At 36.6% G+C, this 11,691-nt stretch overlaps 1 protein-coding gene across 3 annotated transcripts; it reads left to right on the top strand.

Moving 5' to 3' along the window:
- The first annotated feature begins 3,356 nt into the window (after positions 1-3,356).
- On the top strand, positions 3,357-10,166 carry LOC104227804 (putative late blight resistance protein homolog R1A-3). 3 transcript variants are annotated; one of them, XR_711188.2, is made up of 3 exons: positions 3,357-7,833; positions 8,498-8,586; positions 9,896-10,166. XR_711188.2 is itself a non-coding variant. In XM_009780132.2 (2 exons), the coding sequence occupies exon 1, from the start codon at positions 4,182-4,184 to the stop codon at positions 7,794-7,796; it is 3,615 nt and encodes a 1,204-aa protein (XP_009778434.2). In that variant the 5' UTR covers positions 3,357-4,181; the 3' UTR covers positions 7,797-7,833; positions 8,498-8,773. The 3 variants fall into 3 exon arrangements, 1 of the variants encoding a protein (XP_009778434.2); XR_711187.2 differs by having other exon boundaries at positions 8,498-8,577; XM_009780132.2 differs by lacking the exon at positions 9,896-10,166 and having other exon boundaries at positions 8,498-8,773.
- The last annotated feature ends 1,525 nt before the right edge of the window (positions 10,167-11,691 follow it).

Below are 11,691 nucleotides of genomic sequence, written 5' to 3' on the forward strand. Positions count from 1 at the left end.
TAGGCAACATGAGTACATCATAAAGCAAATAAATTCAATTTAAAGCATGTGGAGGGGAATCTAGTAAAGAGGGAACTCAATCATGTCAAGAACAACTTCATACTCAGTGAATTTAAGGACCTAAGAACCCTAAAAGACCAACTTTCCACAAATAAGTCCGAGCACGCACACGAACTACAAATAACATAGGAGACTCAAATCCTAAGGGAAAGTCCCCCACACAAGGTTAGGCAAGATGCTTACCTCAAAGAAGACAAACCGATACTCTAAAATGAACTTCTCGGGTGAAAAGACCTCCGGACGGCTCAAATATAACTAAAATAACTTCAAAGCACAAATAAAACTCATAAGAAACTATTCCGGATCATAAAGTTTCAATCTTTAATAAAATCCAAAAATCGGTCCAAAAGTCGATCCCCGGCCCGCACCTCGGAACCCAACAAATTTTACAAAATTCGAACACCCATTCCGATATGAGTTCAACCATATAAAAATTATCAATTCCGATACCATTTGGTCCCTCAAATCATGATTTTTCATTTTGAAATTTTTTCTTCAAAAACCTCTATTTTCCTCAACTCAAAACACGAATTAAATGATAAAAATGAAGATAAAATCATGGAATATATTAAATACCAGGTGAAGAACACTTACCCAATCAATTTTTTTGAAAAACCGACAAAGAATCGCTCAAAATCGAGCTCTACAAGTCAAAATATGATAAAAATGGCCTAACCCTCGATTTGAAAAACTTATATTCTGCCCAGGTGACTATGCATTGCGAACACGGAGAAAGGATCGCGTTCGCGAAGAAGAAAGTGAAGGCTGCCCAGGTTGTGCTTCGCGAACGCGAAGACACGCTCGCGAACGCAGAGAAGAAAAGACAGAAGCCTACGGGAACGCGTAGGGAAACACGCAAACGCGAAGAGTAACGAGTACCAATGCTCAAGGCTAGGTTTCTACTATGCGAACGCGAAATGGAAGACGCGAACGCGAAGAGGGAAATGTGCAGAGCTACGTAATCGCGGGGAATATTATACGAACGTGAAGAAGGAAATTGATGCGATCTGCAGAGATGCTTCGCGAACGCGAAAGGAGCTTTGTGATCGCGAATAAGGACATCAGACACCAGAACCAGCAGTTCAAAAATAAGGGAAAATGACCCAAAACACACCCAAGGCCCCCAGGACCCCGTCTAAACACACAAATAAGTTCTATAACCTCACACGGACTCGCTCGAGGTCTCAAATCACATCAAACAATGCCGAAAATGTAAATCGCGCCATGATCGAACTATGAACTTCCAAATCTTCCAACTTCGAAAACTCATGCCGAAACCAATCAAACCAACCTGGAATGACACCAAAATTTACAGACAAGTCCCAAATGACATAGCGGAGCTGCTCCAACTCTCGGAATTGCATTCCGACCCCGATATCATAAAAGTCAACTATGGGTCAAATTTCTCCATTTTCCAAACTTCAACTTTTCCAACTTTCACGGAATTGCCTCAAATTACTCTACGGACCTCCAAATCCAAATCCGGACGCACGCCTAAGTCCAAAATCACCATACGAAGCTGCTGACATCATCCAAAACTCATTCCGGAGCCATTTACACAAAAGTCAAATTCCGGTCAAATTTTCACCGCTTAAGTTTCCAAAACTAGATTCCTTCTTCCAATTCGACTCCGAATCATCCGATAATTGCATTGAGCCATGCACACAAGTCGATACACATACATAATATGAAGTTTCTCAAGACCTTATGCCACTAAACGAAACTTAAATTCTCAAAACGACTGTCCAGGTCGTTGCAATTCGTTATGTTATGTCAGTTATCATTTATTCCATATTACCAATCGACGCTTATATTAAATATATTTACCTGCAATTACCTTTTAAAAGTGACTTGATTGTATAAATATTTATATAACTTTAACACTTATATTTTTCATTTATATATCATTAGCTTGATTTCCACAAAAAATTCATCGCTGTTTCTTTGGATGCAATTCAGTGTCTTTTTATTTTTTTTGTTCAAATGTTGTTTTCTATTTCTAGAAATTATTTCACTTTTCTATTGTGCTTGGTTATTCGTTTAATATATCACATATTGTATTATGTCGATTAATTATAATAATATTAACAATTGAATGTGTAATGTCTGATCAAAGTCATGTAAGTCTGAAAAGCCTCATAATTTTATTTTGTCGCACAAAAAATCACAATACAACGACTGATAACATAACCCTTCGTTGACCAACATACGAGTACTTTTTTGCTACATCAACACATCCACATTTTAACCTATTACTTGTAGCCTGTATGACCAAGTTTTATTTGGGCCAAAAGTGCTTTTTTTTTTGTTTGCCAAAAGCACTTTTGGCCAAAAATTGAAGTGTTTGATTAAGCTTTTGTAAGAAAATAAAAGTATTTTTGAGGAGAAGCAGAAGCAGTTTTTGAGAAGTAGAATAAATAGCTCGTTTGGCGAATATGCAAAAATCAGCTTATTTTTAGAAGTGCTTTTCTCAAAAGTACTTTTGGTGAGAACAGTTTGTGTTTGGCTAATTAGTTTGAAAAGCACTTCTGGGCAGCAATTAGTATTTGGCCAAGCTTTAAAAAACTGCTTCTAAGTGTATTTTTCTCAAAAGTGCTTCTCAAAAAAATACTTTTGGAGAGAAGCTACTTTTTTCTGCTTCTCCTCAAAAACATTTTTTTTCTTCCAGAAACTTGGCCAAACACCTCAATTTTTGGCCAAAAGTACTTTTGGCCAAAAATAACCTTGGCCAAACAGGCTAAAAGTAGCTTCTCTCCAAAAGCACTTTTCTAAGAAACACTTTTGAGAAAAATATACTTAGAAGCAGTTTTCAAAAACTTGGCCAAACACTAATTACTGCTCACAAGTGCTTTTCAAATTAAGTAACCAAACACAAACTGCTTCTCACTAAAAGCGTTTTTTTATAAAAGTACTTTTGAAAAAAGCACTTCTCAAAATAAGCTTATTTTAGAAACTTGGCCAAACAGGCTATTAATCTAATGAAGACCCAACTCTAACTTGAAAAAGGACCCAACCCTACAAAACCATAATCCATCGCGAAAAATTGAATTTTTGTGAGGTGATTATACCACATTAGTAGCTTGTTCGGCCAAGCTTTAAAAATTTACTTATTTTGAAAAGTACTTTTCTCATAAATGCTTTTAAAAAAAATTATTTTTGGCGAGAAACAGTTTGTATTTGGCTAATTAATTTAAGGCAAAATACATAGACATAGCCCTAAACTTGTCTTAATATTCCATATAGCCACCTAAACTAAGCATATGCCCATTTGAACACTTATCTCTGTTTCACTTAGACACCTCACAGTCAAACAATTAACAAAATAAGCAGCGTGCAGTTTAAACGCTGTGATAAAAGAAATAACCCCCCCCCCCCCCACCCACCCACACACACACTCCCGGCGTTTCTTTTTCTCCGTAAAGTCACCGGAGCAGTCTAGTTTGGGTTGATTGTTATAGATTGAGTTATATTGTAAAGAAATTGAAGAATTCAAGTATTAGAAACACCGCCTTTGTCCTCCACCAAAGGGAAACGAAGAAGCATTAATTTCTCTCTTTGTTGATGGTATCCTCATTAAGTTCGGTGTGAAAATTTGCGTGCTCGTTCTATTTGAGGATATGCTGGATCTCTGGTGTTTCAAAAAATTGTAGGGTGCGAGGACGGAGTGGCTAATTTCTGTGGACGGAGTGGAGTTTTCTGGTAGAAGCTGATGGAGCATCGTTAGGTTGCTGAGGTAGATATTGTGGTTTAGCTTCCATTGTGAAGAACACTATTTAGTCTTTTTACTAGTACCACATCAGGTTCTTGTGTCTAATAGACACAATTTGAGTGGAGATCGAGTGCTCAATAGGTTATGGGTTTAATTTAGGTGTCTAAGTGGACTATTTGGACAAGTTTAAGGGGTGTCTATGTATTCAGCCTTTTTAAAGAGCATTTTTAAGCAGCAATGGAAATGTTATATGGATCTAAATTGAAATAATGCAATAGTAAAATGACAAAAGGTAGAGAATTGTTGATCAATAATATAGGTTCTGAGGCTGTTGGTGTACTCACTCTTCAGTCTTAACTCTTGACCTTTTACTTCCTTCAGTTTGTTTACTGCATTTCTGATCTGCAAAGCCATGGACTTGAAATCTAATATTGGCGATCTTATCAAATTTATTGGAAAAGAAGTTATAATCGAAAGGTCGCACCTTCAAATAGTGACGCTTAAGATGGAATTAATATTTCTGTTACAACTTGTTCACAGTGCCCCTTCATGGATCAGCGTGGATGAGGATAATGAGTTGAGAGATCTTTTGGATCGTTTCCGGAGTTTGATCAAAAAGGCAAGACGGGACCTTCATTTGACTTGTGAAATTGGAAGATCTGAAATGGCAAAGACTGAACTGGAACGTGTTGCTTTTGACCTACTTAAAGAGATTTGGCGTCTCAAGCCGGACATTGTTTTAGTTCTAAGAATTTCAAAAGACACGATTGGAGTTCTAGATGGATACATTGAATCCCTCGTCGACAATCTGGAGTATTTGCTGAAGTTCAGGGCAGAGTTTCTTGCTCCTGTGAAGGGAAAACTTGAACTTCTCAAAGGCAATCTAAAACATCTATACCGTTTTGTTTCCTTCATACTGAAGAACTTTAATAATAGGCCCAACGACGTCAACAATTGCTGGGATTGTGTCGCAGGTGTAATAAAAGAAGCAGCAAGTTGTATCTCTTCACTTTGTTTGGCAGAGGATTCGGATGATTGCATTAGTTTAATCCTTGTAGATCTATTAAAGAGCAGTAAACCTTATGTTGAAGCCCTGAAAGTTTTACCCTCAGTGCTAAGCTTCAGTTGGGAATTGGATGTCTTTGCAAAGGACTTTGTTAATTTCATCCTACAAGCGCCGATAACAGAGCTCAATTCTCGGTCTTATCTTCTGGTCTACAAAGATTGTGTTCAAAAACTCCAAAATTTGCTCAGGTCACTGCTAGTATATATCTTATGCAATGAAGTTCAAAAGGAAAGCTTGATAATCTTTGATCTTGTAGTCAATGAGTTTTGGTCGTTCATTAACTCATTGGACAACCGAGAAATGGATGAAGATTTGGGCAAAGAATTTGATCTTGCTATATCCCATTTGGTGCAAAAGATGGAGCCCTTGGCATCAAAGATTTTGCAGTGTACTATCATGGTACAAAGGTCAACTGGATTGGGCTTTTCCCAGATTGATAGTTTGGGATGTATAGATTTGGTATCGCAGAATTTGCTGAGATTGTTGGATCATAGTAATGATTCAATTGCTAAGATAAAACTTCAGATTAAATTTGTACTGGCTGAGCTTAAAATTTTCAAACCTTTTCTCGAAAATAATGTTGACCAACTAGGAGAGCATAAGGAAGTGTTAGATGTTTGCAATCAGATGACCAATTTATTTGTCAAATTTGAGTATGTTGTTGAATACTTCTTGTTTCGGCTTTATTACAAAGGGAACAATCTGCTACACAATGTCATTGAAGAAATTAAGTTCTTCAAGGACATTGTTGAATTTTCGCAAATCTACACAGAAAAAAAGGATGTTCCAAGTGATTGTCAAACATCAAAACCTAGCACTCCGATCATTGATGAAGCAGTTGTAGGCTTGGAGGACCAGATAGAAATATTAATGGCACGGGTAATTGGTGGAGGTACCGAGCTTAATACTATTCCTGTCATTGGCATGCCAGGGATTGGTAAGACAACACTCGCCAAAAGAATTTACAATGACAGAAGAACTTCAGATCACTGTGACATTCGAGCATGGTGTTCTGTTTCTCCTGGACATACGGTGAGTGAATTGGCCCAAGATATTTTAATTTCTATCGTTGATCCGAGCAATGACATTTACAAGTCAGAGGAGGGGAAGGAGCTAGATTATCTTGATCTTTTACGCAGACAGTTACATAGAGGAAGATACCTCATCGTTTTAGATGAAGTGTGGGATTCTGATATACTTGATGAGTTGCACAGGTGTTTTCCAGATAATCATAATGGAAGCAGAATTCTTGTTACCAGCGGCCGAAAATATGAGGATCCATTGTTTGATGAACCTCTTTTGGTTCGCTTGTTGACTCCGGAAGAGAGTTGGGAACTACTACAAGTGAAGTATAATCACCTTCGCTTATGTACTCGAGAAGAATTTCGCAAACCCCCAATTCCAAATGAGAACTGTCCTGCTGAAGTTGGAAAGGAAATTGCCGCAAATTGTCGAGGGCTACCTCTGGCCATTGTTTTGGTAGCTGGGTTTCTTGTCAGTTTAGAGGACAACAGCGATTGGCTAACCATTACTGAAGAGGCATTTAGTTCAAAAACTAATCGTGATGTAGGAGACTGCAATGAAATAATAGAATTGAGCTACAAAAATATGCCTAGTTATCTAAGACAATGTTTTCTATATTTTGCAGCATTGCCAATGAGTACAGAAATTTCACTTTCAAAACTAACATGGTTATGGGCTAGTGAAGGATTTTTACGAAGAGATGAGGTGAAGAAACCAGAGGAGGTAGCAGAAGATTACCTGAATGATCTTATCGGGAGGAGCCTTGTAATGGAGGCCAGAAGAAGTTCAAAGGGCGGGCTGAAATCATGTCAGGTTCATAATTATCTATATCATTTCTGTCGAGACAAATCTAAGGCCGAAAAGTTCTTGCCAGTGGCATCGCGGTTTGAAGATTTCTCTCTGGATATGCCACATATTTCCCTTACCCGCACAATGATATATTCTTCTGAACCCGGTTGGCATCGCTCCTGGCCAAATGATGGCATCGCACCATCATTTTGGGGCCACAATCTTGTTAGAGTGTTGGACTTGGGGTGCATCAACATTGGCAATACCTTTCCTGGGGAGATAGAAATGCTCGTGCATTTGAGATTTTTGTCACTTCAAGGTGACATGACGGTCATGCCCTCTTGGATTTCCAAGCTCTGGAACTTAGAAACTTTCCTAGTGAAAGGAACAAAAAGTGAGGTAGCATTACCAGATACATTTTTCAGTATGGAGGGACTGAGGCATGCACATATAGATAACTGTACATTCTCAGATTCCAACTTGTCCCAATTGGATTGTTTGCAGACCTTATCCACCCCATCTCTTTCTTATGACAAAGGGAACATAATGAAAAGTTTTCCTTTCCTTCAAAAACTAAAATGCATATTTTTGGAATCTTGGGGTCATTCTGAGAACTTGGGAGAATCTTGCAATCGATTTCCAATTTTGGATTTCTTGAATCAGCTTGAATCGCTCAATGTGATTTATCAAGGCGGAGTGCTTCAGCCTTGTGAATTTAACTTCCCCTCAAACCTTAAGAAATTGACCTTATCAAAGTTTCAGCTGCCATGGGTTGAAATTTCTGCAATTGCAGCATTACCAAACCTTGAAATTTTGAAACTGCTTTCAAAAGCTTTTGAGGGAGAAGAATGGAATGCGAGTGATGAGGAATTTCCAAAACTCAAATACTTGAAATTGGGAAATCTGAACATTACACATTGGAATATATCAGATGATGCCTTCCCATCTCTTGAGCATATAGTGTTGCAAAATTGCAAGCAGCTCATTGAGATTCCTTCTGAGTTTGGTGATAGTTGTTCCCTGCAAAAGATTGAGGTGTTCATGTGTGGAGACTCTGTTTCTCAATCAGCCAGAAGTATTGAGGAAAGTCAGCAGGACAATGGAAAAGGCAAATTCAAGGTCACCATTCAGAACCCAATCAGGGACTGAAAAAACCTAATCTCATCTTTAATCGCCATGCTCACTTGTAAGTACACATTCTTATTCTAGGCTTATTTTAATGTTCTATATATATGTGCAAGAATACATGACCTTTTAGTACTTTTAAATTCATAGAATCCAGTTTCCTCGTGGCGTTGAAATCTGAACAATTTTGGCTTCAATTCGACGTACTTTGAGTGAATATAAATACATAACCATTGGTTTGTATGATAGATAACGGAAATGTAACTTTTTAGATAGATTCAAAATCTTTGATAAACTCACTAATCCTATTAATATTTTTTTGGTAATAAATGTGAAATTTTACCATAACCAAACTGATACACCTAATGAGCACCTAAAGCTCAAACCCCTTCTAGGAAGGGTGCTCGAGTCATCTAGGCCTCAACTGGAAAACATTCAATGTCTACAGATTCTTTAATAAATGTGAAATTTTATAAAGTCATCTTTTTTCCTGTTGGTCCTTCTAGATCTGAGATCACAGATTCTTGATTGACTATTTTTGGAAGTTGCATAAACATTCAAATCCTATAAATTTTACTAGTTATTTTGACCTGACTTCAGTCTGTGGACGGGCTATTCTTAGAAGTTGCATATTATGGCGTTTTCCGAAACCCTTATTCTGTTATGAATTAGTTGTCACTTGTTTGAGTCAATGAACTCATTCCTTACTTTTTTTATGTCTACAGATGCAAGTGTTGATTCCGAGCCGCAGACTTGAGCTAGAGCCAGGGTACTGTAGTAATGAGCCGCACGTTTCCTTCAATGAGTAATGCTGGTTCCACTTCTTCTTTTTCTATTGTTATGTTTCAGTTTGACAGTTATTGAAAACTCATTGTTGTATTTATGTGTGGTTGTAATTTTGTAATGTATTAGACTGTCTTACTCTACGGGAAAAAAAAAACAAAAAAAAAAATAAAAAAATAAAAAATTTGTGTTATATATTTATAAAACACAATTATATATATTTTGCTAGTCTACCATCTTTACTTATTCCGTGTGAAATGAATGACTGTGACTCTTGGGATTATTAAGTGCTATAGTTTGGATGATATGAGACAGGTACAAAAATGATGTTTAGTTTCAGGAAAAAATTTGCCGAAATTTTTGAAGACTCAAACGCTTGCTATGATGTGAAATTTGATTGGATTACAGTTTTATGTATAGAAAAAATCGTCAAGGAAAATTGAGGACTTGAGAGTAACAAAAGTCATGATCTCGAAACACACCTTGAATGCAAGAGGATTGACCAACACGCTTATCTGGAACTTCGAAAATAACTTCGTTAGAAATGAAGGTTAAATCTTGATGGCGCTTTCTACACATATATATATTAAATCTGGAACATCCTTAGCGAAACCTCTAGCTTCGCCATAGACCACTAAGTTCTACTGTTGTCACTTGGACCGTTAGAGCCCAAAATTGTACAATTTTGACGTAGAAATGACATTAGGTAGCTACTCTAAAAGGGATGCTATTTAGGAATTTGTCAATACGTCCCGAATTCACGCAGTTACACCAAAGCAAACAAAAGAAACAATTTGAAGGAGTAATTATAGGAAGTAGCGGATAAAAGATCGAAAATTCCATTCTCGTTTTTACCATCTAAAATCGAAGAAAAGAAAGAAGGGCGAGATAAACAAATAAAGAGCTAACTTTCTTTAAACTTTCTTTATTATTATGTAAGATTATAAGGTTCAAAATTAATCTCGCAGGAGCTGCTGCAACTACTTCAGCGGTAGCTGCTGCCGGTATTGGAAATTTTTTCAGTTCCTTAATTCTGTTGCAAGAAATCATTCATTGGCGAAACAATTATTAGGTTATGCTATTTTGGGATTTGCTTAAATAAAGTCGAAGTGCAGAAAGAGAATACTTGCAGAAAGAAGAGTCTAATGTCATTAACAGATAGATATAAGTTCATACATTCAAATCCTATAAATCTTAGTTATTTTGACCTGATTTCAGTCTTTGGACTGGCTATTCTTGAAAGTTGCATATTATGACGTTTTCCGAAACCCTTATTCCGTTATGATTTAGTTGTCACTTGTTTAAGTCAGTGAACTCATTCCTTACTTTTATATCTGCAGATGCAAGTGTTGATTCCGATCCGCAGACTTGAGCCAGAGTACTTTAGTGATGAGCCGCACATTTCCTTCCATGAGTAATGCTGGTTCCACTTCTTCTTTCTCTATTGTTATGTTTCAGTTTGACAGTTATTGAAAACTCTTTGTTGCATTGCTCCATGAACCTTATGTGTAGTTGTAATTTTGTAATGTGTTAGATTGTGTTACTCTTCGAAAAAAAAACAATAAATAAATAAATAAATTGTGTTATATATTTGTATAACACAGTTAAATATATTTTGCTAGTCTACCATCTTGCTTATTCCGTGTGAAATGAATGAATGTGACTCTTGGAATTATTAAGTGTTGTAGTTTGGATGGTATGAGACAGGTACAAAAATGATGCTTAGTTTCCGGAAAAATTTTGCCGAAATTTTTGAAGACTTAGAGGCTTGCTATGATGGGTGAATTTTAGTTGTTTTACAGTTCTTTATATATAGAAAATGAATGCAAGAGGAGTGACCAGCACGCTTATCTGGATCTTCGAAGATAACTTCGTTCGAAAGGAAGGTTAAATCTTGGGGCATCATGCACTTCTTGTTGTATATATATTAAATCTGGAACACCTTTAGCGAAATCATGGGCTCTAAGTACTACCGTTGATATTCCTATATCAATACACAATAAAAATACGTTTTTTGATAGGTAAAGTTAAAAAATTTCATCAAATGACATAGTTCCCCTCAACAACAACTTAGCTTAGTAGCTTAACTCTTTCTAGTGGTGTAATGTTGTTGGATGCTTCTGATCAATAGAACACAAAGAGGAGACAGGGAAAAACTTATAATGAGCATCTATTTGAGTTGATCATTCCTAAAGTCTAATTTTTTGTTGCGTAGTGGAAACACCTTACAATCCGAATTCTTAAAAGAACAAGGACAAAGCAACAAAATACGGGGAGAGCTTGTAAGAGCTCTTTCTTCATACCAGAACGAGGAGAAATTAGAAAACAACAATGAGAAGTTTTCCTCATTGGTAAGCCTCATTGGTAGTAAGCCTCAGTCCCAATGAGAAGTTTTCCTTTCCTTCAAAAACTAAAATGTTGTCACTTGTTCTACTGTTGTCACTTGGAATGTTAGAGCCCAAAATTGTACAATTTTGACGTAGAAACGACATCAGGTAGCCACTCTAAAAGGGATGTTATTTAGGAATTTGTCAATACGTCCTGAATTCACGCAGTTACACCAAGGCAAACAAAAGAAACAATTTGAAGGAGTAATAATAGGAAGTAGCGGATACAAGATCGGAAATTCCATTCTCTTTTTTACAATCTAAAATCGAAGAAAAGAAAGATGGGCGACATAAACAAATAAAGAGCTAATTTTCTCTAAACTTTCTTTATTATTATGTAAGATTATAAGGTTCAAAATTAATCAGCGCATGAGCTGCTACAATTGCTTTAGCGGGAGCTGCTGCCAGTATTGGAAATGTTTTCAGTTCCTTAACTGTGTTGTGTGAAATCATTCATTAGCAAAACAATTATTAGGTTATGCTATTTTGGGATTTGCTTAAATAAAGTCGAAGTTCAGAAAGAGAATACTTGCAGAAAGAAGAGTCTAATGTCATTAATAGATAGATATAAGTTCATACATGAAGAAGGAATAAGAGAAAATAATACTCCCTCCAGTCCAAAATAAGTGATTTTTTGGCTTTTTTCTTGTGGTCCAAAATAAGTGATTTTTCCAGATTTGAAGAATGAATTAATTATTTTTTTCCTACATTGCCCTTGGAGTAATTAATATTGGAGTATGTGTTAGGAC

The sequence above is a fragment of the Nicotiana sylvestris genome, chromosome 5 (assembly GCF_000393655.2).
Source record: "Nicotiana sylvestris chromosome 5, ASM39365v2, whole genome shotgun sequence".
Taxonomy (NCBI): domain Eukaryota; kingdom Viridiplantae; phylum Streptophyta; class Magnoliopsida; order Solanales; family Solanaceae; genus Nicotiana; species Nicotiana sylvestris.

Excerpts from the sequence above, each read along its gene's own strand:
- LOC104227804 (XM_009780132.2), top strand. The coding sequence starts at position 4,182 with ATGGACTTGAAATCTAATATTGGCGATCTTATCAAATTTATTGGAAAA.